Source organism: Etheostoma spectabile, chromosome 2 (genome assembly GCF_008692095.1).
Source record: "Etheostoma spectabile isolate EspeVRDwgs_2016 chromosome 2, UIUC_Espe_1.0, whole genome shotgun sequence".
NCBI lineage: Eukaryota > Metazoa > Chordata > Actinopteri > Perciformes > Percidae > Etheostoma > Etheostoma spectabile.
The window spans coordinates 30,260,201-30,286,903 of record NC_045734.1 but is presented as its reverse complement, the minus strand read 5'-3'; the positions used below and the strand labels follow the sequence as shown (position 1 = coordinate 30,286,903).

Here is a 26,703-nt window from a genome sequence, read left to right as displayed (position 1 = left end):
AACAACTAAAAGCTAAAGGAGAAAGTCTATGAGCAAAAACGTGAGTCAACTTAGCTTTCAACAGATGGAGACAATTACAGGATTGTAAATGATTCCAAACCCACCCCGAATTGGTCTTGTAATATGTAATATTTCTATTTCATTCATAAAATAACTTTAGATTGCACGATGTGGTTGGACATCAGTAGCCGACTTTAAATTACGCTCCCCCCTTCCATTTAGCGGTTTACTCTGTGTTTGTGTTGGCTTGCTATTTTTTTCTCCCTTGTCCCCCGTATCGTTACTTGTGTGAAGTGTCTGTTGGTTTCATGAAATTATCTAAGTTATCATTTTGTTGCTACAACAAACTCTTAATGCTTTGGCTCGTGACACGGTGACTGTGAAAACGTTAGCCGGTGTAGCTCACGATACATCCAAAGTAGGCTGATTTGCCACATGCAACATTAAATCTGTAACTCCTAATTTCCACCGGTTTTGGAACATCTGCGTCAATTTTCAAAATAAAAATAAGCGGCGGATCCTGTTTCCCTGCACTACACCTTTAAAACACAGCACAGAGTTGTTTCTTCTCTACTCCTCTGGATGGTGTTGGTTTTGTGGTTCTATTCTACATGAATTTGTGAAATCTAAAACTATTTCGTGAACGTTGTCTTAGCAATGTCCGTAACAAGGGCCAACATCTTAACCCCCCCCCCCCCCCCCATGCTAGGGGCTGCTGTTAAAGCCATGACTTCATCTGAGCTGACAGCACACGTCAAGATTAGAGAGGGAAAGAGGATGAGGCCGAGGGACACGCAAAAGAAGCAAGTAGAAAACGAGATGAGGGTGTCTGATTTGATGGGAGCAAACATCAAGGCTACTTCTTCTTTAATTCTTTGCTTCTCTGCGCCTCATTCTGCCCTGCTGTCATACGGCAACGTTACTGAAAAGTAACTAAAATGGATAATTACATATAAGCAGATTTCATAAGTTACTTTGGTGAGTACAATGTGAGCATGACAAATACAAATGAAAGACAAAACAACAAAGATAAGACCCAAGTTGAAATGAACCGTGTACAATGTATCCCTGGAGCTAATGAAGCTTAGCGTAAATTCATTCAGGAAGACTTCTTTGCTTCACATTCTCTCTCCCTGTCTCTCTGTCTCAACAGCTGACACTGGTTGGTTTAACTCTTTCAGTTAAAAACCACAAAGTGGTAGAACCCTTTTATGTTTGTCTGTTATCTGTTATCTGTAGTTATTATCATTATTATTATTATTTGTTGTCTGCCGCGCCGTCTCAAATTCCTGTGAGCTGTAAACATGAAACTTGGAAGAATAACTGCAGATGGTGTGCATGTGCTTCTATAGAAATATGAACCCATTCAGCCACATGGTGGCGCTGTAATTAAGGCTTCAAAATGCAAAATTTGAAAGGCCACGCCCCCCCCCCCCACCATAATTCTGACTGACTTGAAATTTCTCACACAGGTGCAGCTTAATGTGTTCTACAAAAAAGCCTCAAGGACCATTAAAGTCCGCCTAGAAAATGTTTCCGCCATTTTGAATTTTTGAAAAACACATTTTTAAAGATCTCTTCCTACACCTTATGTAAGTTGTATAAAGCGTGTCCATATCTCAAATACTTCAAGTTATTGACCGATGAACTTCAAACGGGGCATGGCTCTGGACATAAATGAACACAAATCAGCAACCGTAAGGCCAATCATCACAAAACTCACAGGGTATGTTCAGATAAGTGCCCCAGATATAATGTACCCTGGTAGTTTTATATACAGATGCCACTAAGGTGCGCTACAAGCACAACATAGGTGAGTGGCACTACACACACTTTACTATAAATCACATAATCATGGTCCAGTCATCACAAATCTCTCAGAATATGTCCTGAACCAAGTACCTGAACCACGCCTTGAACGTTTCGTTAAAACCGAACACCAGGGGGCGCTATAAATGCAAATAAACAGCAGGTGATATAACAAATCCGGCCATAAATGACTACATGTTTGTCCAATTAACACAAATCTTCCATGAAATGTCTACAGAATGACCTCACACATACACTGCAAGTCTCATTCAAATTGACCACTAGGGGGCACGTTAAATGCACCATAACTGGACGTGGACGGACGCAAACTAAGGTTTGAGCTTGGAATCGCAGCTTGCGCCTTTAATAGCAATTGTTAGCTAAACTTAGCTACACATCACACTGAATTGAAAATAAATGTTTTAGACAAATCAGTTGTAGGCATTTTAAACAAAGTGCACTGTTTGTCCAATCGTTACAAAGCTTGCAGGATGTGTTTTGTAACGATGTTGGAGCGCATGTATGAAAATACTTTTAAGTTGCTGAGAAAAAAGTTTTGAACCCGCGAATTGCCGCTTGCGGGTATATTTTAAATCCGTTCTCCTCTCTGCTGCTGTCAGTTTTTATTTCAGGCAAAATCGATGCAACCCTCCTCCACTCCATTCACCTCCAGTTCTCATCATTCCCAGCGCTCCATCATCAGAAGCCCCATGAACATCTATCCAGACCTTCATGCTCTTTCTTTAATCCTTCATCACCACCACCAGGGTCTAGACTCCATCAGGGGAATATTCCTGTATGTCCAGGGTGCCATTTGCCGGGTGGATGCTTGGAATTTGGTGGGATAAAAATAATTCATAGTGATCAATGCTACTTCACCAATAGTATTTTTAACTAAGTTAAGCTCTGTAATGTGAATAGTGCGATAGAAGGATAAGATCTGAGCAGCTGTTGCTGGTTGCATATAGCCGCTACAGAGCACCGGGACGCTGGCTACTGGCAGCAGTTGTTTAGCAGATGATGGTCCTTTCAGGGGCCGTGGTAGTGGAGTTTAACTAGAAAAAGTGAGCCTTATGCGGCAATGACAGTTAAGTCACCAAAACGACTCGTTAAGTTTAGGACAACTGTCGTGGTTTGGATTAAGACATTCCCGAGGAATGAATGAGCATTTCCTGGGAAAAGTATATACATTGCATATTTATGTGTTACTATAAACATTGTATTGGAAAGGGGGATTTAATTCTTGCATGTTTTTTGTGCATGATCAAAAACATCCACCCCTGCTTGTTTCCCAAATCCCACCCTGTGTATATCCATTGCCTCTATTCCCCATTTAAATGTAACATTCTGTCTAATCGCCAAAGACTCTAACAATTCAACCTATTATGCACCATGTTAATTAAACTTATTTCACTCTTAAATTAAGTCTCTGCTGATGGAAATTTACAAAATGGTGTGAGGGCCATCTGTTTGGTAGCACATCATCTGTTTATCTGACCTATGTGACAGTTTCCTCAGTCCTACATTATACAATCTGCAACTTTAAAGCATTACTGGACTTCAGGAAGATATTATATATGCAAAGTTAGCTTGCTAACAGCTTGATCCAGCTCAGTGTCTCCTTGATGCACTGAGACCTTGGGCTAGAGACAGCATATAGTAAGGTGTGAAAGCTGCCAGGTATGAGCAACAGTGATCGTTTTAATTGAAAAGGAGGAGGGAAGGTCAAAAGAAATGATTAGACTAGAGTCTGGTGAATAAGCAGCATGAATGGACAGTGGGATGAAAAGAAGGTTAAAGGTTGAGAAGGATTAGTCACTCTTACCTATGTCTGAAATCTTTGTTTCTTTAATACAATGCAAGCAAAGGAAAGAAAACAAGAGAAACAAGAGTTAGTACAGATGAAAATCACCAGAAAGCTACTGAAAAAAAGTTAGAAGTGGGAGTCAATTTTAGAATTTGAGTCGTGCATCACAGAAGCCAACAGGAAGAAGAGTTGAGTTGTCTTATTCGACAAGGACATTTTGAGAAATGAGCATGCAGGAGTGTGCCAGAAGCGTGTTTCTAAATTAAGAGCACTAAACCAGTGATCTTTTATCTGTTAGCACTTGGGCAAAAGAGTAAGTACTTAAATGTAAATGACTGTCTCCAGTCTGGCTATTCATCTATCCCTCTCTTCTTTTATGTTTACAAGTTCTGTTCAAATGTATCCAAGACCAATGATGTGGAGTTAAACAGTTGAGTGCAAAAAGGACAAGAACGGCTGAGGCAGATTTATTCAGATGCTAGGTTTTAATTACAATTCAAGGACTCTCAAGTCATTTAGTTCCTTTTTTACGAATGTTTTATGTCAAATTTGGCTTTTTTAAAACCTGGATGAAATGGTTTTGGCAAAAGCTTTACTGTTAAATGGATCAAGAGTTCTCTGAGTGAGACCTTTACAGTATGTCTGTGACACTAGATGATGTATTCTCTGGATTAGGTTCAGATCCTCGATCTGGCGACAGCAGCCATCCTCCTCTCCCCTCTTACCTCAGCTCCATGACACTGGTAACATTCCCAGAGGGGAAGATCCTCCTGATGTAGTTGAAGTCTCCAACGAAGATGCTGCCATCTGCTCCGCAGGCCAGAGCCAGGGGCGCCAACAGTTTGTTGCCCTCCGCCTGCCCATTACAGCTGGGACAGGAGATGCTGCGGCGACGTCCGTTTCCTGGGATAGGACGTCAAATACATTTTTGACAACTGAAAATGTAATGTCTGCTCTTTCTGCAAAACAGACTCAGTAGTTGGACACTTATTTCATATTCCTTTTATCTAGACAGGATGTTGAACTGTTGTGGGTCAAGCACTTATTTAACAATGTCAAGTCAAAGAAAGACTTAAAAATATTGGACATCTGTCCATCATCTCAAAGACACAAGGTTCTTGTGAGAAGTTAGTGAGAACTTCCAAAGGCATGACGCCTAGGGTTGGGTATGGTTTGGTTTATTGTGTGATACCAATGCTAAAACAACACTTTACCATACTAACTGTGCCGCTGCCTAAAGGGTGTTCTACAGGAAATTAATGTATGTCATCAGTATACAGAGTGAGATGCAGTCTTGGTAGATATGTTTGTTCTTAATATCCCATGAGATTCCTGTGGCTCTCACACTTAAACCATCGGAGCAAGTCAAGCAAAATCACTGATCATTATGTAATGACACCAGCAACACCGATCACACACATGCAGGCTCAATCAAGTCAATAATATTGGAGTCTGTATTTACCCATGATGCTGCTGATGACAGGGGGCTGCTGGGAAATGAAAATGTTCTCACCATTGCCCTTGTACAGTATTCCTGGTGGAGAGAAGACATAAAGATGAGAAAATAAAGAGTAATTCTACTCTTTTTTTATTAACACATCTGTCATTCCAAAATGCACATCAGTATATATGGCACACACAGAGTATGATATGGCACAGACATTATCCTTTTAATATACATGAGATCATCTCACTGGGTGCTCAATGAGGATACAGTTTTCGCTTGTTGCTTGGACAAGATTGCACGTTTGAAAGTGAGGGTGCTGTAATGAGGGTGGGTAGATGTGTGTCAATATCTGCCTTTATTTCTAGGGTGTTTGGTGTTTTAAGCCCCCAACGTCGCCTCCCATGCAGCACTGACTGGAAGGCACTAGAATTAGACAATAGTTAGGGTTAAGGTTAGGGTTGGGTGCATTGAAGTCACGCACACAGCACTGCCTGAAAGTCGACGTTTGAGGCTCAAAACATCATCAAGCCATTTCTACAGGGAGTTCAGTTTAATGGCTACATTCTAAAAGTTTTCCTTGACTCACTTATAACACTGTGTTGATATTTTCACTGCCCAAATGACCTAAAAACTATGTTTAATAACAGTATCGCTTCTCCCTCACCGCACCCTCATCCCAAAGACTGGTTGAATGTAAGATAAAACCAAAATGTGTGTGCATGTGTATGTATCTGCCCCCTATGGTGTTGTATGAACCCTGGCACCAAAGAACCCCAGACTGTGTGTGTGTGTGTGTGTGAGTGTGAGAGTGAGAGAGAGTGTGTGTGTGCTGCATATATACAGCATGCAGACATATCTGTGGGTGTGTTTGTGTTAAAACACATGAAGTTTCTCTCTCTGTCACCATGGGGGTCCCAGAGGACCATCCAGCATGTACGATTAAAGGGATGCAGCTGCGGTTGCTGTGTGTGTGTGTGTGTGTTTTTCACTTTTGAGGAAAGATAAACTAAGTATTTAGATGTAAATCAGCTTTCAGCTAAACGTGGTACAATGTAGAATTTCTCAGTATTCAGTATTCTCAGCCCAAATACGTGCCAAATCTCAAACCAGTGGGGCCATTTTCCGCTATAAAACGGTAGATATCTATCTTGTTCTGCTATAGCATCTTTGATTGCAAACTAGTCTAGTGTGACCATAGTGTGACTGGGAAGATTGACTTCTTTAGGACCCCATACTCTTTGGGTGACGTTGTCTCCCATATATGGGCGTACTGCTTCCTTTTCTTCCGTAAACACAGAGCAGACACGGAGCAGCGGGAGCTAGCGGCAGAAATGAGCAAAAACGCGATGAATTATGGACATAAAGTGGATCAATCTTGGATGTAACGCTTTGGATTTAATGCTCAACGACCCCGAAAAAGGCCAAAAGTTCCAGGCTGGATAGAAAATCACCTGTAGAGGCTAGTAAGACCCGGAAGAGACCTCTGGAACCGCTAACTCGTTACTTCTTAGCTGCAACTTTCGGTGAGTTTCTATATTTTATGGTTATTAAATGATTAAACTATGAATCAGAGGTGCTGTTTTTGCTCGTGGGCGAGTCTCTTGGATTCAGAGGGTTAACCTAAGACTATGCTGATTAGAAGTGGGAATCAAAAGAATCAAGTGGTTTTGGTGACATCTTTTGGTGGCACCTGAAGTGGCTCTGACCAGGTGTATTTTCCATTCCAGAGATTTCCAGATTTTGTTAAACAAGACCAGGTGGGAACCTGTTTATGACTGGACCCTGTTTGGTCAGTGGGCTAAATTGTGGTCACATTCTTGCAGGTACAGTCAACGGTAATGTCTATGATGTGAATTCCTGGATAATAAATCTGAAATGGCCCCAGTAATATTTCTTCTTAAGTGTTGTTGTCATATTTCAGATGCCAAAACACAGTGGACAGGCAATGACTTGCGTTACTTTGTGGACCTCACCTAAGATGCATCCCGTGCTAATTATTGAATAAACATACCCACAGCCTGAACACATCCACAGTCACCCCCCAGCCAGCTAGCAACCATCCACTATCATTACAGCCCTGGCCGGGGGACACATTCACAGTCAGCCCCCAGCAGCTAGCAGCCATCCACTATCATTACAGCCCTGGCCGGGGGACACATCTACAGTCAACCCCCAGCCAGCTAGCAACCATCCACTATCATTACAGCCCTGGCCGGGGGACACATTCACAGTCAGCCCCCAGCCAGCTAGCAACCATCCACTATCATTACAGCCCTGGCCGGGGACACATTCACAGTCAGCCCCCAGCCAGCTAGCAGCCATCCACTATCATTACAGCCCCGGCCCGGGGACACATCCACAGTCAGCCCCCAGCCAGCTAGCAGCCATCCACTATCATTACAGCCCTGGCTGGGGGACACATCCACAGTCAGCCCCCAGCCAGCTAGCAACCATCCACTATCATTACAGCCCTGGCCGGGAGACACATCCACAGTCAGCCCCCAGCAGCTAGCAGCCATCCACTATCATTACAGCCCTGGCCGGAGGACACATCCACAGTCAGCCCCCAGCCAGCTAGCAACCATCCACTATCATTACAGCCCTGGCCGGAGGACACATCCACAGTCAGCCCCCAGCAGCTAGCAGCCATCCACTATCATTACAGCCCTGGCCGGAGGACACATCCACAGTCAACCCCCTGCCAGCTAGCAGCCATCCACTATCATTGCAGCCCTGGCCGGGGGACACATCCACAGTCAGCCCCCAGCCAGCTAGCAGCCATCCACTATCATTACAGCCCCGGCCCGGGGACACATCCACAGTCAGCCCCCAGCCAACTAGCAGCCAACCCAGTCAGCACTTAACTCCGGTGCTAAGGACGCTAACGGCAGTGAACCGTCGGGAAACCCAGGCACCGGAGTCAGAACAGCGGCCATTTGTAACGTTACACTTTCGATAGCTTTGCCGGTGCCCCCCTCCCCCCCTTTTGCTTTTAGCTGTCTTTACGGTTAGCTAAATATAACAGACAAAACAGGAATAAGGCACCAAAATGACTAACACTAATGGTAATTTAAAGATGTGGTAGCACTGGATCTGGATGGGAAGGATAAATCTGGGAGTTAGAAGGGGTGTGTTGCGATTTTGCCTTCTCACTCCACGATACAGGTTTGAGGATCTGAATGTTATATTTTCCATATCGTCACAGCCTACATATACTGTATATATATAGGAATTACTGTAAAATGATAGAGGGCACAGTAATACATTTCACCTGTAACCACTGTATTGCCAAAGTTTCCATGTCAGCAGGTTGAAACAGTAGGAGGAGGAGAGGAGGAGGAAGGTGGGGGGGATTTGTGAGGAGGTTAATGTGAATGAGTGGTGAAAAGAGAAAAAGGGAGGGATGCACTCGTTCTTCAAAGTGCACACATCAAAGAGGAACCTCCTGTGGTGAGCTGAGCTGAATTATTAAAACTCTGCTGCCATCTTGGAAACCAGCCCACATTACGCTTCATCCATACATCCCTACATCCATCCATACACCCATCCATCCATACAAACATCTATTGACCAATTCTACAATTTGCAAGTTCTTCAAACCCAGCATGATATATTGCTATTGGTTCCCTTTCCATCTCTATATCCCTATCCTTATCCTTCTGTCTATCCTCCTCTCCTTCTTTCATCTCTCCCTCCATTAGCAGGTGTTGATTGATCAACCGAGGCCAAGCCAGCAGGCTTCCCCCCCCTGCTGTGCTGTGCTCTACACAGTCACCCAACTATTTGCCTGAAAGTATGGTTTGGGAACTGTAATGCTACAGAGAGAGAGGCGCTGAGCAGAGTGGTGAGGATGGCTGAGCGGACTATTGGGACTACTCTGTCCACCGTTCAGGAGCTGGCCCAGAAAAGATGCCTGTCAAATGCAAAGAGCATCATCAAGGACCCGCCTCCCCTCTGGCAGGAGGTACCGCAGTCTTAAAGCAAGGACGCGAGGTTCAACAACAGCTTCTTCCCCACTGCTGTCAGACTGTTGAACAACGAAACACTAAAACAGTCCAATCCATCTGACTATTCATGTACAGAATAATCTGTTTGGAATGCACCTTATTCTCTACCACACTATTTCACTTTAAATACGGATATTTATACTTTATACTCTTTCCAACTGTATGGATCTAGTATCAAGATATTTAAACTTTTCAGTTTTTTTAGACGCTATATATTTATATTAATCACTCTACATGCTCTGCAAACGCATATAGGCATTTAAGCATTTATTCATTTTAATTCATATAAATATAACTCGACTTTTCCGGGGTGTTTCTAATTGTTTCTATGCTGTATTCTTTTTAAGCTGTGAACTTTGCACGTAATTTCATTCTACAGTGTACTGTGGTATGACAATAAAGAATCTTGAATCTTGAATGTGTGCGTAGTGATACAGATAGAGGAGAGATGTGCGAGATAGAGAAGCGTCTTAATACATCTGTTTATGTATGTGTGTTGTAGCGTACTTTAGTGTGCCAGTCATCGTCAATGCCTCTTCTTAACTGTATGTTCGCTTTGCATGTTGTCATGCAAAAGCTCTAAATTAAAAAAACGATAGAGAGAGAGAGAAAGAGAGAGAGAAAGGGCGAGGGAGCGAGAGAGAGAGATAGAGAGGGTGAGCAAAGCTCTGTAGAAAGAGAAAGGAGCAGCGGATTCTCCTGCTGTGTTAAAAGAGAGGCTTTCTCACACGGCTTTCTAGATGAATGTGTGTGTGTGTGTGTGTGTGTGTGAGAGTACACTTGACCTTGATCTCAAAACTCTCTATCGCAGAACCTAAATGCTTACAGTCCTAACACATTCATGAAGGGATTCCTGGCACATTCATCAAATCTCAAAGACCAAGCACCACGAAGATTAGACTGATTTGGTTATACCTACCATAGAAGAAGATGAAAAATAAGGAAATAATGCAAGTAGCCTGGCAAATATTCATAATATATATGAATATAAATTCATAGGTGAAGGTTTTAGATTTAAAAAAGATTCTGTTAACCTATGAACTGCATCTTGTAGGGTCATTTGGCTCACATGTTACTGAAAGCTGAATACAACTGGGAAATCTAAAATTTCATCAAGAAGATTTTGTTTTCTCCCAAACAATTCCCTGGGTATAATTCCCAAACCGAGGAGGTAGGACCTCCACGGTTCTCCATTCCACCTCTAATCTCTATTTCAAATGAAATAGTTGAATAAGAGAAACCAGATCACACCAGGTAAGACATGCTGCTTGTGACAAGAGGTCACAAGTTGATGTTGCTTTGTATTAAGGAACCATAAACCATGAACCACAAAAAAATGAGTAGATTCCCTTTTGTTGCAGATATAATCTTCTGACACTAGGAGAAGAAGCCTGGCTCATGTGAAGCCAATGTTGACCTTTAGTTAATATAATAAATGGCTCAGTCTCTGCATACCTGTCAGCATGGGGGAGAGAAATGCATGGGAACTTAGAGGGAGCAGGTGTGATATTGAGTCTGTTACTGGCACACAACTTCCAGGTTACTTTGAAAAAAAAAAAGTATACCTGATTAGAGAGTCATTAGATGCAAGTGTAGATACACTGCTGATGTGATAGGCTGCCTTTTCTTTTATTGTGGATATTATTGTATTTAGTGTAATTTTCCAGACTCTTGTTTGAACTTCTTTTTAGTTTTTTTGTAGGTTTAAAAACTCAACTAAAGACACATACATTTGAGATTTGTGTCATGACAATGGATAGGAAAAAAAACACAAAAACATAAAGTTGGCTAAAGTCCAGTTGTTTTGATTCAATGTCCTGGAAACAAGCAACACATTCTCATGTTCTCTGGGGCAAAGCAGAACGCAGCAGAACACCCTGACTGGAGCTGAGCTGCTTAGAGTGTCTGAATAATAGAGTGCAGCGCTTTACCGGGCAGTTTCACACTCCCCAAGTCTCTCTCTGTCTCTCTCACACACACACACACACACACTCCAGAAGCAGACCCTCTGCCCCCCCCCAAAAAAACCTCCAGACACACACACTCTCTCTCTTTCATCCAGCCTTATCTGTGTTGTTCAGCAGTGCTCACTACACAGTACTCACAGATCACACAACACCAGGTGTGTGTTGAGTTGTGGACATGTTTCTAAATCCAGTGTGTGTCTCTTTTCCTACATTTTTCTCTTTCCTCTATTCATGTGTTTTAAGGATAATGCATATTTGTGTAAGCCAATTCATTAGTTTAGGTTGCTCAGTAAGAATCAGCACTGAACAGGAAACAATAAAACCCCTGCCAGACGTCAACACTCACTGTACAGGCATGGTATGTCCACATACATGACACATCGTCTGATCCACATCATTAACAGAGCTATGAGACAAACTACAAAGACAGCCCAGCATGAGTGTTTGATGGTCTCCCTCCCCTTCTCTCTTTCAAACACACACAGACAAGACAAGATTATTCTATGTCCATACGGTGTGTTTTAATCCCGAAAGGCTAAACACACATTGTGCACACACATTGTCCCTTCAAGATGCAAAATCACACCCACAGAGACCTGTACGTATATAGACCAAAAAAACCACAAATCACACCAGCATTTCACAAACACACACACACACACACACACACACACACACACACACACACACACACACACACACACACACCACACACACACACACACACACACACACACCCACGCACACACAGAATCGGGGTGACAAGGTGTTGAAAGCCCAAGAGGACTGCAGGGAGAGGGATGAATAGCAATGTGATGGATGGGGTGACATATAGAGGACAGCAAGGAAGGGGGGGGGGGGGGGGGGGAGGAGGGAGGAGGAGTTTATGAAGTCAAAGCTGCAAAATATGTTTTATAAATATATAACCAGTTGTTGAATGGGGGACTAGATTGAAGCGACAACACTGGAGTTAAAGTAATGCATCCTTTACAAACCAGCTGATTATACCAACATGTGTTTGTATTACAATGTGTATTTATACACAGAAAGGTCTGGATGTATACTGTGCTGTCTGCTTCACATTCATGTTACTTTATTTTTTTACACCCTGGTTTTTTTTATTAAAGACTGACATGTAAGAACTGACCTGAGAGCAGCGTTATAAAGGCACTGTAAAACATCTGGTTGCTGATCTTCTATGTAACAATCAAGGAGCCATTGTGGATATGTTGTCCTGGGGTTAAATTTGACCAGTTTTTTATGTCATATATATGAGTTTCTTTCAACCAAATTTACCAAAAATAAGATTGACATAAGTTGTATTTTGTAGGTAAAAATCAATGATTACTTACATTAAATTTTGAACTTTGGTTGTTTCATTCAAATTCAAGCATTTAATTTTTTTTTTTAATAATTTTTCGAAACAGCATTGGTGACCTTAACCAGTCTGTAATTCACTTGGATTGTTTCATTGATCTATCCTTGAACTATTATTCAAAATAATTCATAGTTAAAAGCTAATATATCAGTCGCTGATTAGCATAGCTAATTTCATAGTCATATACTTAATGTGTACTGACCATGGATAAAATAAAAAAGCGTTGAAAAAAGTGACAAAAGCATTTACAAAAGCCATCGAAAGCATTGAAGAAAGCTACAAAAACGTTGGGTAAAGAAAACGAAAAAAAAAAACGTTTTCAAAAAACATTTTCAATTTTCTGGCTACTAACCTTCTAACTTATTGTCACTTACTCATATTTGAAAACAAAGATTTTCCTTTTTTTCTTTTTTTTTTTTTTACATTGTAGTCTTAATAAGAAGACTAAATTAAGAAGATTAATTGTAAAATAGTGAAAAGAGTTTCTAGCTGTAAGTAAGTGAGTCATTATTTTTTTCATTCTTCTCAAGTGGTACATTAGTACATTGCAGCATGTTGGAGTAGTGCCAAGAATCCAGAAAGCCTGTTTTCCCACTCAAACTATTCTAATCCGATGTACCTTCAAGCTGGAATGTATAATATTTAGTCACCATATATCAACCCTTAGGTTTCATTGCATTATCTTAACATAATAACAGTCTGTAGGGAAATGAAGACAATAATAAAGACAGATAAGATGATGATACACACACAAGAACAAGCAAAGAGAGGAGAGATGACAGGTAGGAGAAATGCATAAAGGTCTGAAATGACTGTCTGAGATGAGAAAGACAAATTGTGCATGTGTGTGAGGAGAGGAGAAAGGAGAGAGAGAGAGAGAGAGAGAGGAGAGAGAGAGAGAGAGAGAGGAGAGAGAGAGAGAGAGATGAAAGGCTGGCAAAAATACCACTGGGCAGCTGGAACAAATCCAAGATGCCAACAAGGAACTTACACTCACGCGCGCACACACACACACGTACACACACACACGTACACACACACACACACACACACCACACACACACACACACACACACACACACACACACACACTCCTAAATTCTATAAAATCCGCTCCGTCGACCAAAGCCTGCATGACAAAAAACGCTTTGACAAGAGATAAAGATACTTTTAAACTGCTATTAACTTTGTCCTATTCTTCGACAGATAATTAGCCAGTTAATGACGTGACACGAGAGCGAGAGAGAGAGAGAGAGAAAGAGAGAGAGAGAGAGAGAGAAAGAAAGGATGTGTTTTGTATTGTTTTGCATACACCTGAGCTGTTATATATACAAACTTTGAATTAAAATATTAGTGTAGGTAAATTAAGAAATGTTTTTTGCAGTTTTATGTTTCATCTTCTTGCAGTGTGCACATTGTGCGCGTGCATGTGGAGATGTAGCTGCGGTATGATAGTGCACGTTGTGGTTCTTTGTCGTGTGACGGCACCTACCGTTTTGTACGTCCAGGATGTGATGTTTATCCAGCGTCCATCCGCCCATGTTGGAAGCGTCCAGCTCGTAGCCTTGCAGAGTGGCCGTTCTCTTCTCCCACAGGATGAGGTCCAGGCAGGACTCGTATTCAAACCCCACCGACACTATTAGACACACACAGGCAAGGCCAGTTAGTCCACTCTGTCCTTCGACTGTGCTTGTGTTCAAACAAAACCAAATGGGAAAGTTGCTGTGATTCGGACCAGAGCAAACAAAAACAGAGTTAACCTCTGTGTGAGGTACACTTTTACATCAAGGATGGGACACTTGTCAAATCGACGCAAGCACACACATTGTGAGTGCTCTGCCAAGCTCATTTTCTGCTATAACCATTGTGTGAACTGGCAGCCACAAGAGCTGTGTGTGTAGTCAATATAGAAAGAACAAAGCTCTTCAGCGGGAAGAGAGAAGGAAAAGGCAGTAAAAGAGGGGAGGGATGAATGTTTGTAAATCTGCTACATAGAACTATATACTATACTTTGCAGTAATACAGAGGTGAGAGTACAAACATGTACACCAATTTAGCTGTGTAAGAATGTCATCATAGGTGAATTGGTTACCACATATTAACTGGGTAATTAAGCGGCATTTAATGCATAATTAGCATATATCACATTAGCAGGTAATGAGTTGATGGGTTGATGAGTTGAAAGGCTGGTGTTCTGTCCTGAAATAAGTTCATTGAGGCAACGCGTGAAGTTCACTGATGTGTACAAAGTCAATGGTAAGACGCAGGTGAGCGGCAACAAAGGAAACGGTGCAGTTGCTCCCTGATGAGTACAACATTAACATTTGTGTCCCAGCTCTGATGTTACCAGTGGCCAGACATGGACCCCAAAAATGATTGTGGTTAGGCTACCTCAATAGAGCTTATACGCACCAATTTTAGAAGTGTTACAAAACAAAGCAGTAAATCCTCTTTATGTTCCACCCATGAAGCTGGGCTGTCATAAGTAATAACTCACAGAGGAGTATGTCTGCTGGACTTGTCCCTCATAAAGGTGGCAGAGAGGGGTTAGCATACCCATTATGTCCAAGCCATTTCCCTGTCACAGCCTTTCTGCAGAACTTAGCTGAACTTAGCTGGAGCTGTGCGCAGCTTTGTGCAAAGTATCAGTTGTCATACTTTGATACTGAGTGCAGACCAGAGTCATTTTGTGTTGAATTGGTGCAATTTATTCTTGTATACAGTTCACTTTCTCTCCATCTGTGTCATTTGATTCCCAAAGTGTCTTGTTACCTCTACCTCTGGGTTACAGTTAAAGTGATCGGGTAACATAATGATTCAGACATGCTCTCCTGATTTCACTGTGAAATTGAAGCCAGAAATATCTCAATTCATTAAAGTCATATCGTCTACAGTTAGTCATCTGGCTACAGGAATAGAAACACAACCAAGAAAAATATTTTAGTAAATGACGGATCCACATCTGTTTTAACAAGATTACCAGCAGTTAGGAAAGACTTCAACCCCCGACCATCACTAAGCCAGCATAACAGTGTGATATTCTTGCTTTGTATGCGCAAGGGTGTTGAAAATTAATCTTGTCATCTATGCATTGTGACGTGGACCTGGACGACTGTGCATCGATGCAGTGACAGACCATAATCGATTATTGCCTACTGATGTTGCTTGTTGATTGTTTTGTTTTTGCCTCTTGTCTGCAGACTCTGCTACATTCAGGAAGTGTCTTTTCTAAGAGCAGATACAGTAAAAAGATGGGTTCATATACAGCATGTTTATATTGGATTACATTGTTACACAGCTCTGTTCACACTTTATTCTAGTAGATAGTTATTTATTTATTATTATTTTTTAATTGCTTTGGCAATATTTACCATGTTAATGAAACACCTATTGAATTGAATTGCTTTGCTAGCATTGCAACAGAACCACTGATATACACTATGCCAGCCACTTGGTTATGGCATTCCATGTATACCTTCCTGCATCTTACACTCTGCTGTTATATGCTGGAGTGTCTCAGGGCAATACACCAATAGAAGAATATATACAGTATATCTTCAAAGCTTCTTGTCATGGATGTTGCTTGTGCTGCCAGCCTTACTTTCCATCCTGATATACTGTATTGCCTCCACTGCTCATGTGCTTCATCGCATCTTGCAGACACGCAGCCTTAACTTCTGACAACACAAACATCAGATGCTTCAAACGAATGCCTGGGAAGTTTACAATGGCTTAGTGGTATAGTAGTCACCTGCCAATCTCCCATGTTGAAGTGTCCTTCTGCACCATCAGAGTCTAAATGCGTGTGAGTGTTTATCTGATGAGCAGGTGGCAGTGTATGAATGTGTGTGAATGGTGAATGGTCACAAGACCACCCAACCTCCTGGCTTGTGCCCCCGTTCTTTCATATAAAAACAGCACAAAGCGAGTTAATTGCAAAATCGTTAGGGAAACCACAGTTTTATTGCATTAACATTCTGTGTTGTAAATGCAAAGCTGGGATACAGAACTCTTTTTCACACAGGACGTGTTGTGGTTCACACGTAACAGCCATTTAACTTGGTTTCCCATCACCTTTAGGATTGAAATGTTTACTCTCAACATAGAAGGCATTACATGGTCAGGCCCCTCTGTGCTTACATCGTTTTTTATAGCCCCAAGCCTCAGGTTCTCAGAGCAAGATCCTCTGGCTGCTCCATGGTTCAGGGTCACGTTTTTAAAAGGTTTATGTTATTTCCTGTTCAGCTTTGCTATAAGCTGCAAACTCACCAACCGCCTCAGATAGTCCGTAGACACGTTGGCCATAGGCGTCTGTCTTGTCCCAGATAAAGGTGTAGGATAGATTTGGCTGGGCAGGGAACCATTTCTGGAAAAGGCGACCACCACCGCCACCATCAGGTGAACCTGGAGAAACAGCACCAGATACAAAGGTCACGTAATCGTAGTTCAGGTTAGGGTTTCACTAGTCACGCGTTGCCAGACCTTCCTCCACAGCATTCTGGGACGGGAGAAGAACGTGCTCTGGTTTATTAGCATTTCTTTAAACCAATTACAATCGTCTTGGGCGACGCTAAGTGCCGGACAGGGCCACTGTGCCACTGCTAAATATCCTCGTGAAGGAACTTGTTTAAAAGTAGTTTTAGTTGTGCAACAGAAAACTCAGATTAGACAGATAGTCTAGCTAGCTGTCTGGATTTACCCTGCAGAGATCTGAGGACCAGGTCACCATAGTCCTCAGATTGGACAGATAGTCTAGCTAGCTGTCTGGATTCACCCTGCAGAGATCTGAGGACCAGGTAACCATAGTCCTCAGATTGGACAGATAGTCTAGCTAGCTGTCTGGATGTACCCTGCAGAGATCTGAGGACCAGGTAACCATAGTCCTCAGAAATCCATCAGAGGTTAGAATATAGAATAGAACACAAAGAAAGCGGAATGTTATGGACAGAGAGAGTGACATCCGGAATTTTATTTTGGCGAATTCCGCAAGTTGAACATCGTGGATTTGACAAGAGTTTTACTGATAGGGTGCAGTGATGCTGTCATAGCGTGTTTGAGGAACTATTGTTTTTATATATATACTGTATATTATTATAATATATATAATATCATGTAACATGTCTCACCTTCATCAGGTTAAAAGGTATGGATGACTGTGTCATGGCGACTTTGAGGACTGGTTTATATCCCGCAGCTCTGGAGCTCAGGTAGATGAGGTTTAGATCGCTGCCTGGTATTGAGGTTTCTTCTTGCAAAACCTGCAGAGGGATACAATAACACAGAAAGCACATCAGCACCTGACACCATTTCACTGCCTCGAGTGGTATCTGAAGCATGGTGTTTCTAAGGAATGGACTGCTAATTGGCACACAGCTTTACTTGACCGCTGGCAGTGTTTGCAGTGAGAATGCTTGGAAGGGATGATACCATCTGGCGCCATGACAGGTGGGCATTTTTAAGACCATGGCTACGGTCCCACTTAATACAGTGACATTTATGTGACAGAGCTGGGTGATGTATTTGCATCTTTAGGCATTGATGTATTGGCTTTAAAAAAAAACTATTTGTCTAATCAAAACCATAAAGAGACCCCCAATATCCCCCTTTATATTTACTTTAAAGAAAAAATACAAGCAGTAGTTGAATTTATCCAAAATAGGTGCCAGTAACCTAATTCAGCAGTTGCATAACACGATCAACGCATGTGTCTTGGGTATGTCCATATCAGATCAAATCATTAATTAGTCCACTATTTAATGATTTGATCTAAAGACCCTGTTTCGATTCTCACAGTTAAATCGTTGCAGTGTCTGAAAGGGGGTTATGAAACAAAGGACCATTCCATTCAGGCTATATGGAGGTGCTGATCATTTTTTGGTATATCAAATATAATGGTATATATATTGGTATATAATACTGTTAATAGCAATAAGGAGTTAGGGTATTCATGTGGACAAAAAATGTCCATTGTCCACCTAAATGTCTTTATAACCCACAGAAATGGTGGCTTTAACTACTGTGCAGTCCTGTAATGCCAAGGAAGTTAGTTCTATCAACACAAAAGTGACAATTGGTGGCACCATTGCCTCACAGCAACACTGTCCCGAGTTCAAGTGCTTGTCCTGCATTTTAATGTCTAATTTTTCCCCTGGTGCTCTGCCCTTCTTTCCCAGAGCCAAGCTCATTGGAATTGTGCCTTGCACAATTTCATGTGACAAATAAAACTGATTGTTTGAAGGTTTGCTTGTTTCACTGAAGGTATACATTGCAACACTTAAACAGTTAGATCATTTTAGATGTCTTATATGTACAAAAGCCTTTTCTGTTGTATAGTATTTGTTTTGCTGTATAGTATTTGTTTTTCTGTTGTATAGTATTTGTTTTGCTGTTGTATAGTTTTGGTTTTATTTTGCTGTATAGTATTTGTTTGCTGTTGTATAGTATTTGTTTTTCTGTTGTATAGTATTTGTTTTTCTGTTGTTTAGTATTTGTTTGCTGTTGTATAGTATTTGTTTTGCTGTTGTATAGTATTTGTTTTGCTGTTGTATAGTATTTGTTTTGCTGTTCTTAATTTATGAATTCCCTGTGCGGCGTCCTTGAGTGTCATGAAAGGCGTCTTTAAATAAAATGTATTATTATTATTATTATTAAAAGAGTCAGAGGTTGAGAAGATAAGTAAGACCTTTGATGGAGAGGTGTACTCCAAAAAAAAGGAGATTGGGAAACATAGCTCCTCAGGGAATAATCCATCTAGACTGTTCCTGTGTTATATTTTTTCAACTGCACTATTGCCTTTTCATTAGCTGAGCATTTAGTGTTCATTACAGATCCATTACATCCCCTTTAAGACTGCCCTTTTCCCTGCCCTCCTCGCTAATGGACTCAGCTCTACCAAAAGCTAAGTAGCAGCTTTCCATTCGTTTGATCCACACACACACACACACACACACACACACACACACACACACACACACACACACGCTTTCCTCTGCGCACACACTCTTTCCCTTTATCACAGATAGTCAGGCACATGCTCACATGCTTGTCAAATAAAACTTAATAATGGGGCGCTGGTTCAGGGTTGTAAAAGTATAAAAACACACATTGAGTTCTGTCATCTGTTTCATTTCCTCTGCGGACTGTTTAAAGCAATGTGACGATAAAAAAACACACAAATGTGCTATTAGGCCTTTGGAAAATTAGAGGCAGGACACCGGGTGGGGCTCGATGTGTGTGTATGTGTGTGTGTGCGCGCACCACTACAGAGCCACAGTTCCTCAGCTGTGGTAATGATCTGTGTGTGTGTTTGTGTGTGTGTGTGTGTGTGTGTGTGTGTGTGGTGTTTCTTTCGATCCCTATTTGTCTGTCCAGGAGCAAACCTGTTACTGTGTTGTGTGTTAGCAGTTTCTTTGACAGTTTGCCTTCATAGCAAAAGAGAGTAAACAACTAAAATTATTTTTCTTTTTCTTTCATTTGTCCTTTAAAAGACTAAACTAAATGTAGAATTCAAATACTTAATTATATTGGACTAAAATAACAATATTTGGACCAGAATCCATCTACGACGCTGCTAAATATCCACATACATTGGCTTACAGCTGAAAAACGGTGGTTAAGGGGTTCAGTTACTCTTCAAGAACTTGTGCAAAGTGAACATAACATGAAAAGATCGTAAAGCGTTGTCCAAATGACATAAATATTGCCATGATTTAGATCAGCTGCTGGTTTTTCGTCATGTCGATAGAAATGATATAGAAAAATGTAAGGTAGACATTTTTTTTTTTTGCATACTTTATTAATCCCACAAGGGGAAACTACACTTTTCACTCTGTTGTTATTACACACATTACACACAGGCCTGCATTACACACACATGCTCAGGACCTACACATGCACTAATGGAGAGATGTCAGAGCGAGGGGGCTGCCCATGGAAAGGCGCCCCGAGCGGTTGGGGGTTCGGTGCCTTGCTCAAGAGCACCTTGGCAGTGCCCAGGAGGTGAACTGCACCTTTCCAGCTACCAGTCCACCACCATACTTAGGTCCGTACGAGGACTTGAACCAGTAACCCTCCAGTTCCCAACCCAACTCCCTATGGACTGAGCTACTACCACCCCATTTACACTGTCAAATGGCCCAGATCGTCAACAATACGTATGTATTGTGTATATGTTTTGTTGATGAGGTGAAGTCTCGAGGACCCACGAGATCTTGCAAATTCATGTAGAATTGTTTCCATCCAGAAGAGTAGAGGGGAAACAACTCTGTGCTGTGTTTTCAAGGTGTAGTGCAGGGAAATATGATCCGCCGTGAGCACGTTCTATTTTATTTTTTTAAATTAACCGAATGTTTTATTTTGTTTCCCTGTTTGACTTCCTGTCCCGCACTATCTGCCGTGTGCTGAATTGCTGCGGAGCTCCCCGGCAAAAATAGAAGCTCTGCAGATCTGCTCTGGAGGGCTAGGGATCACCGGAGCTGAGGCAGAGTCGGAGCACAGCTGTTCCGCAGCCGTTCCGCAGTCAGTGGAAATACACGTATTGACTTTAATGGAAACCTAATTACTCCGACGCTGTTCCGGAATTGGGGGTTTGGCAATTCCAGCCCATACTTTGAATGTCATAAAAAGCTTCTTTAAATTTCCAGTACAATACTGTCCATTGACAATTATGACTGAAATCTTATTTTTAGGAATAGTATACATATTGACCTTGGATATTTTACTTGGATTTTTTACCTCTGTTTCAGGTATGATGGGTCCGTCCTCAGTTGAAGCTTTGTAAAACGTAGACAGAGGAGAGGCAACAATGACAGGACTGGGTCTGATGAAGCCACTCAGGTCACAGCTAGGAATGTCATTCTCCTCCTGAAACAACCAGACATAACATGTGCCAGTTAGTCGTTTCATTCGCTGATCAATTTGTTGAAACAATGAGTCCATTAGTCACTCACTTAGTCTGTCAGTGTGAGTCTGATAGCGTATACGTCATGAAAAAGAATAGGAATGTCACCCTGCTCCACATAGTAATCAAATCATTATGTTAGTAACAATTTCAACGACTGCGTGATCAGTCAGTGTCAGGCAGACATCAGTCCATGTCCCCGTGAGGACAGACACACATCTAGACAGACAGCAGTGACATCGCTCACCTTCTTCATGACCATTGTGTCCATCACATAGAAGACGTTCCACGGCACCCACACAGTTCTGTACTGGGTGAGGAACGGAGCACGCTCAAAACTTAATGTCAAGGAGGCCCCGCCATTGGCCAGGAGATCGAACCTGCAGCACGTCAATAACAAACATGCAAAAAAATATGTACTGTAAGTGTTACTTTGTATACTGATGCTGCAAATCATTCATTTGGATATCTTCATGGCACGTATCATGCATAAATATATCTTTATATTTTGGGCATTACATACATTTTTTGTGTTGGTTTTAGATATCTATTTATTTTTATACTCACAGCTTTATTGATAAATTATATTTAAGTTCTGCAACTGCTCCACAACAATTTACATTTGGATTTATGATGGTCTATCTTGTTTTATTCATATCTTGTTGAGTGTGTGCCTTTGCATGTCTCTTTGTTCTCTGTTTCTGTGTGTGTGTGTGTGTGTGTTCTGCAGTGATTGATGCATTCTTTTGAATTCAATGCATTTCCAATGCAAGTCTTATTCACACCTCTTCAGCTGAAGTGCTTTAGATTGAAGATAGAGCCTGGGGTGGATAGGAGGGAGGGGGAGTATACAGTAGATGGGATTTAACTGATCTCCCTTCATTTGGAAATAAACTGGCTTTTCATCAAATGTTTTATGCAAGTATCTGTCAAGTATAACACTTGAAATGATAAAGGTGCCTGCAGATGACAAGGTAGTACAAGATGTAAACCATACTTTGGTGGTTCATTTATGTATTGTTTGGTTTGCCCACAAACACAATGAAATATGTCAGTGTTGCAGAAGGGAGGTCTCGCTGCAAACTATTTGCGGAGTTTATCACAGTCAATAGACACATTTGTTATTTTGTCATTATTTTATAATGTCAGTGGTACTGTAGGCTGCTTATTAGTTTGATTTAGTTCTGTATGTCCACAGGACACGGTTGGATAGAGAAGAGTGCCAGTGTAGCAGGGATATAAGAACCATGTTGTGTTACAAGTGTCTTGTTTTCTCTGTTTTTAAAGCAGATTTATGGTTATGGTTTCCTTTCACGATGGACATTGGAAAGAGTGAGGCCCACTGATTCCAGTATTCTGCGCATTTGGTTTGTGACAATGGGAAAGAGGGGTACAATTTGTGCAACAAACTGTGTCCAATGTTCATTTAGTCACTACATTGAAACAGGTCCAGGATCCTTTATTGAGGCAGTGGCTTTACTTCACCTGTGGGACCAGAGGAACTGCACTGAAAGGGGAGGAATCAAACACTAACTAACCTGATGTTGGAAAGTAGTTATTTTATTATGTAGTTTTGATAAATATGCATATTGGTGTTAAGTAGTGAAATTACGTTCTAGTGCATAATTACATTCAAGTGTAATAATTACTCCTTTAAGTGCAATAAGGGCAAAGTGACATTTCTTTCCATTTATTTATTTCACTTATTTTAGAACATGTTGTTGGCTGTGGTTTGCTAGATTTGGTTTTTGTTTCCCGGTCTTTTAACAGTTTCCCTCTTGACAGGATCCCGCAGGAAAGAAGTGTGAGAGAGAGGGAGTAGAGGAGTGTTAATATAGTGCTTGCTGGTGTTTAACTGGATGCCCCGTATGCGTAGCTGATTTCCTTATGTAACGTTGCTAGGCAGACCTAACAGTCGGTTACAGCACTAATCAGGAACAGCGCTCCTAAATCCTAAATTGTCTATTTTTGGACCGCCCGTTCCCAACCGCGGCCCCTGGGCCCCCCGCTGGTCCCGCGAGATTTGTGTTGGGTCCCACAGGATCGGCGGGAGTCCAATCTCAATGTAGTCCTCTAGTCTAGACCACATTCTATGATTAACAGAAAGCCAACAACTGGCCCCCAAGACCATGCAACAACGCGGCAGAGATAACTCCTTTTCACAGGCATAAACCTCAGCAGTATAGAATCAAAATGATTCAATATGTTTCTTTAGTGAGGACATAAAGTGTTGCACAGCTGGTTATAGGTTTGTCTAATAATTCATATTTCCTAGTTTCCTAGTTAATGCCTGCTACAGATTTTCAATCAGAACACTGTACGGTATATTTTGTACACAGGTAATCTGATTTTTCATCATCAGGTGCCCTTTTAGTCTCTGGCCGCTCTCACACACATTGTTCCATCAGTTCCATTTGTCAAGATAATTCATTTAGTTAAGAAGGCATATCTACTGTCCTTTGATAAATAAAGGCTCGCGTAAAACAATTTTGGGGAATAACGTAAGATACATATTAAAACAGGTTGCAAATAACGTATATGCATTTAAATAAATAAAGAAGTACACACATGCCATCCTTGCGTGTTACAGTGTTTCCGTGTTCAGCATAGTCCACAAAGGTCACGTTGACTCCAATCAGAGGTGTCCCGTCCGCTGTCAACACCTGACCTCGAATTATGGACACCAAGCTGGAGAGAGAGAGAGAGAGAGGGAGAGATATGGTAGATAGAGGAGGGGCACGGGGTGGCACCAGCCCTGAAATATGATTGCACCCCCTTTGGTGCCCTCCCACCAGCGGGGGTGCAATGTATGTTGTTCTAAACTAAATGAATTGGTAAAGCTGCACTGTGCATCACTTACAATAGAAGCTACCTTATGTTTACTGTAATGAATTGAACAAATTACCCCCTATCTTTGACCCGAGTCCCTGTGGTTCAGCAACACAAGTGCTGGAAAACTGTGTTGGGCCAGACATGCAATAATACCCTCACACACGTCCACACAGAGAGACCCTAGTGCCTTTCTTATCATCAGAGTGCAGTGAGGCATCACTTGAAACAACAACTGTGGCGGTAACTGCTGAGCTGTGGGAGCGGGGGAGCACTGTAGTGGGACACTGATGTTACTACAGCACTCACAGCATGCCTGCACATCCCCGCCACACTACACTGCAGTTTTACACCAGTGCTTTCAGGAGCCACATTCATGCGAACTTGATGATGTTGTCTATTGGAGTTACTCTTTTTCTTCTCATTATTATGTAATCTTGTAATGTAGCCTAATCTTCAATGTTTAGAAATAAAAGCAACACATTGGAAAAAAAAAATACAGTCTAGAGATAAATGTGGATGCAGTCATCCTTGCATTTACCAGCCACTGATAAACAACTGTCAGCTACAGCCAGCTGTCGGGACACATTCAATTAGAGGCAGTTGTACTAGCAGTGATAACATAACCCAGACTACACAGTGTTAGCTCTTATCCCAAACAATCAGCAGGGTTAAAAAAACACAGGAGCCCCCCCCCACCCCTCACACAACCAACAGTTTCCTGCTGTTTGAGTACTGCACAAATCAAGGAGGGATATTATTAAGCTTAGTGTTAGCAATGCCGCCCCCCTCCCCCCCAGCCTCCACCTTCCTAGTTCTGAGTCCTATCATGACTTAAAGTTTAAAATGGTATTCAGTGTCCTTCTTTTGGCTCACTCTATTATACCCAGGTTTCTGCACGGCGCTCCCTGACCTAGCTTAGCATGCTGCTCGGCTGGTCCAGGGAGCATTATCAAGAGTGGAGCCAGCCGTGCCATGCAGAACTGTGTTTCCATTTGCTGCAACAAATGGTTAAATCTATGACGAGTTTACCTGACTGAAATGCAATGCAATGAAAAGCAATGTTGTCAAAACAAGCTTTTTCCAACTTCGTCTCCTGGCTAAAGTAAAGCCTTTTCTTAACAGGCACGATTTGGAAAGGGCTATTCATGCCTTTATTAGTTCACGTCTCGATTATGGCAACGCTCTTTATGGTGGCCTAAATCAAAAATCCATCGCACGTCTGCAGCTTGTGCAAAATGCCGCTGCTCGCTTTCTCACAAATACTTCTCGGAGTGCACACATTACTCCCGTTCTTTTTACTCTACACTGGCTTCCGGTGCGTTTTAGAATTGATTTTAAAATTGCATTGTTTGTTTTTAAAGCCCTAAATGGCCTTGCCCAAAGTATTTGTCCGAGCTTTTAACTTTGGGTGGGCAAAATCGGTTGTTGCGGTCTTCCGATCTACGGACTCTAGAAGTCCCGAGGTCGAGGTACAAGCAGTGGGGCGATCGGGCTTTCGCTGTTGCTGGCCCAAAACTCTGGAACAAGCTCCACACAGACATTCGCACTATAACGGATGTTGTTCATTTTAAATCAAAACTTAAAACTTATTTATTTAGAATGGCTTTTAATACACAGTAGTGGTGCAACAACTCTTCTTCTGATGATTATACGTTACTTCATCTGTCTTACTGTTTTTTATGCTTTGTCTGTTTTTCTTTCACGTGAATGTTGTGTTTGTTTTCTTGATGATGTAAAGCACTTTGGACACCTGCTGGTGCTGTAAAGTGCTATATAAATAAATGTTGATTGATTGATTGATTGAAATATATGTAATGGACGTATGTCTGAAAACCCTGTTGTTTACCATCCAAATCCAAATACACCAGACTTCTACACCAGATGTGTTACATGACCGCAGTGTAAACAGGCAGCTTTACTTATGCAAAACTATGCCAATACAGGATTTACAAGGTTAAATATCAAAGTACTATCGATCAGCTTCACAGAAAGTTTTTTTTAGCACAGGTTTTATTAAAACAGGTACTTCTTCCTGCAGTTTCAGTGCAAAACCATCCTCCAGCTAATGTTTTGACCAGATCACTAGGGCTAAAATCTAATTAGGAACTCTGAGCTAACAGAAAGGAATCTTTCAGGAACATTTTCCAATTTGGCACAAAAAGAACTTTGATCTTTTCATGAGCTGTCAGTCATTCGTGTTCTCTACACGTGTGTGCATCGTACTGACTATGCCGCTTAAAATCCCGTCTATATGTGCACTCTCTTTGAAAGTTGTGCATGGACAGTTGTGCTTCGACATGTCACATGCCACTGTGTATGTTTGTCTCCCTGTACAAGTTTGTGTGTATAAGTTTGTCACTGTTAGCACACACAAAAAGGAAAATAAAACAACATTTCTTTGCATTCTAAAGTGTAATAGTCCCACCCTTTAACCATACGCACACACATATACACACACACACTCACGCACACGCACACACACACATTGTGTGACCTCAAAAACAGTTTTGAGGTCTAATAAAACATTTTTTTATTATGAGGTTGCAGGCCCATTCCA

The 26,703-nt window shown here is 41.7% G+C and overlaps 1 protein-coding gene across 1 annotated transcript in view; it reads right to left on the bottom strand.

Annotated features, from left to right (window-relative positions):
- The window catches only part of tenm3 (teneurin transmembrane protein 3), a 257,341-nt gene that overhangs the window by 46,650 nt on the left and 183,988 nt on the right, over positions 1-26,703 (bottom strand). The window contains 9 exon segments of the mRNA XM_032528287.1: positions 4,342-4,519; positions 5,079-5,150; positions 13,908-14,051; positions 16,685-16,798; positions 16,801-16,819; positions 17,542-17,673; positions 21,149-21,277; positions 21,562-21,694; positions 23,883-24,002. Coding sequence (XP_032384178.1) covers positions 4,342-4,519; positions 5,079-5,150; positions 13,908-14,051; positions 16,685-16,798; positions 16,801-16,819; positions 17,542-17,673; positions 21,149-21,277; positions 21,562-21,694; positions 23,883-24,002 — 1,041 coding nt within the window.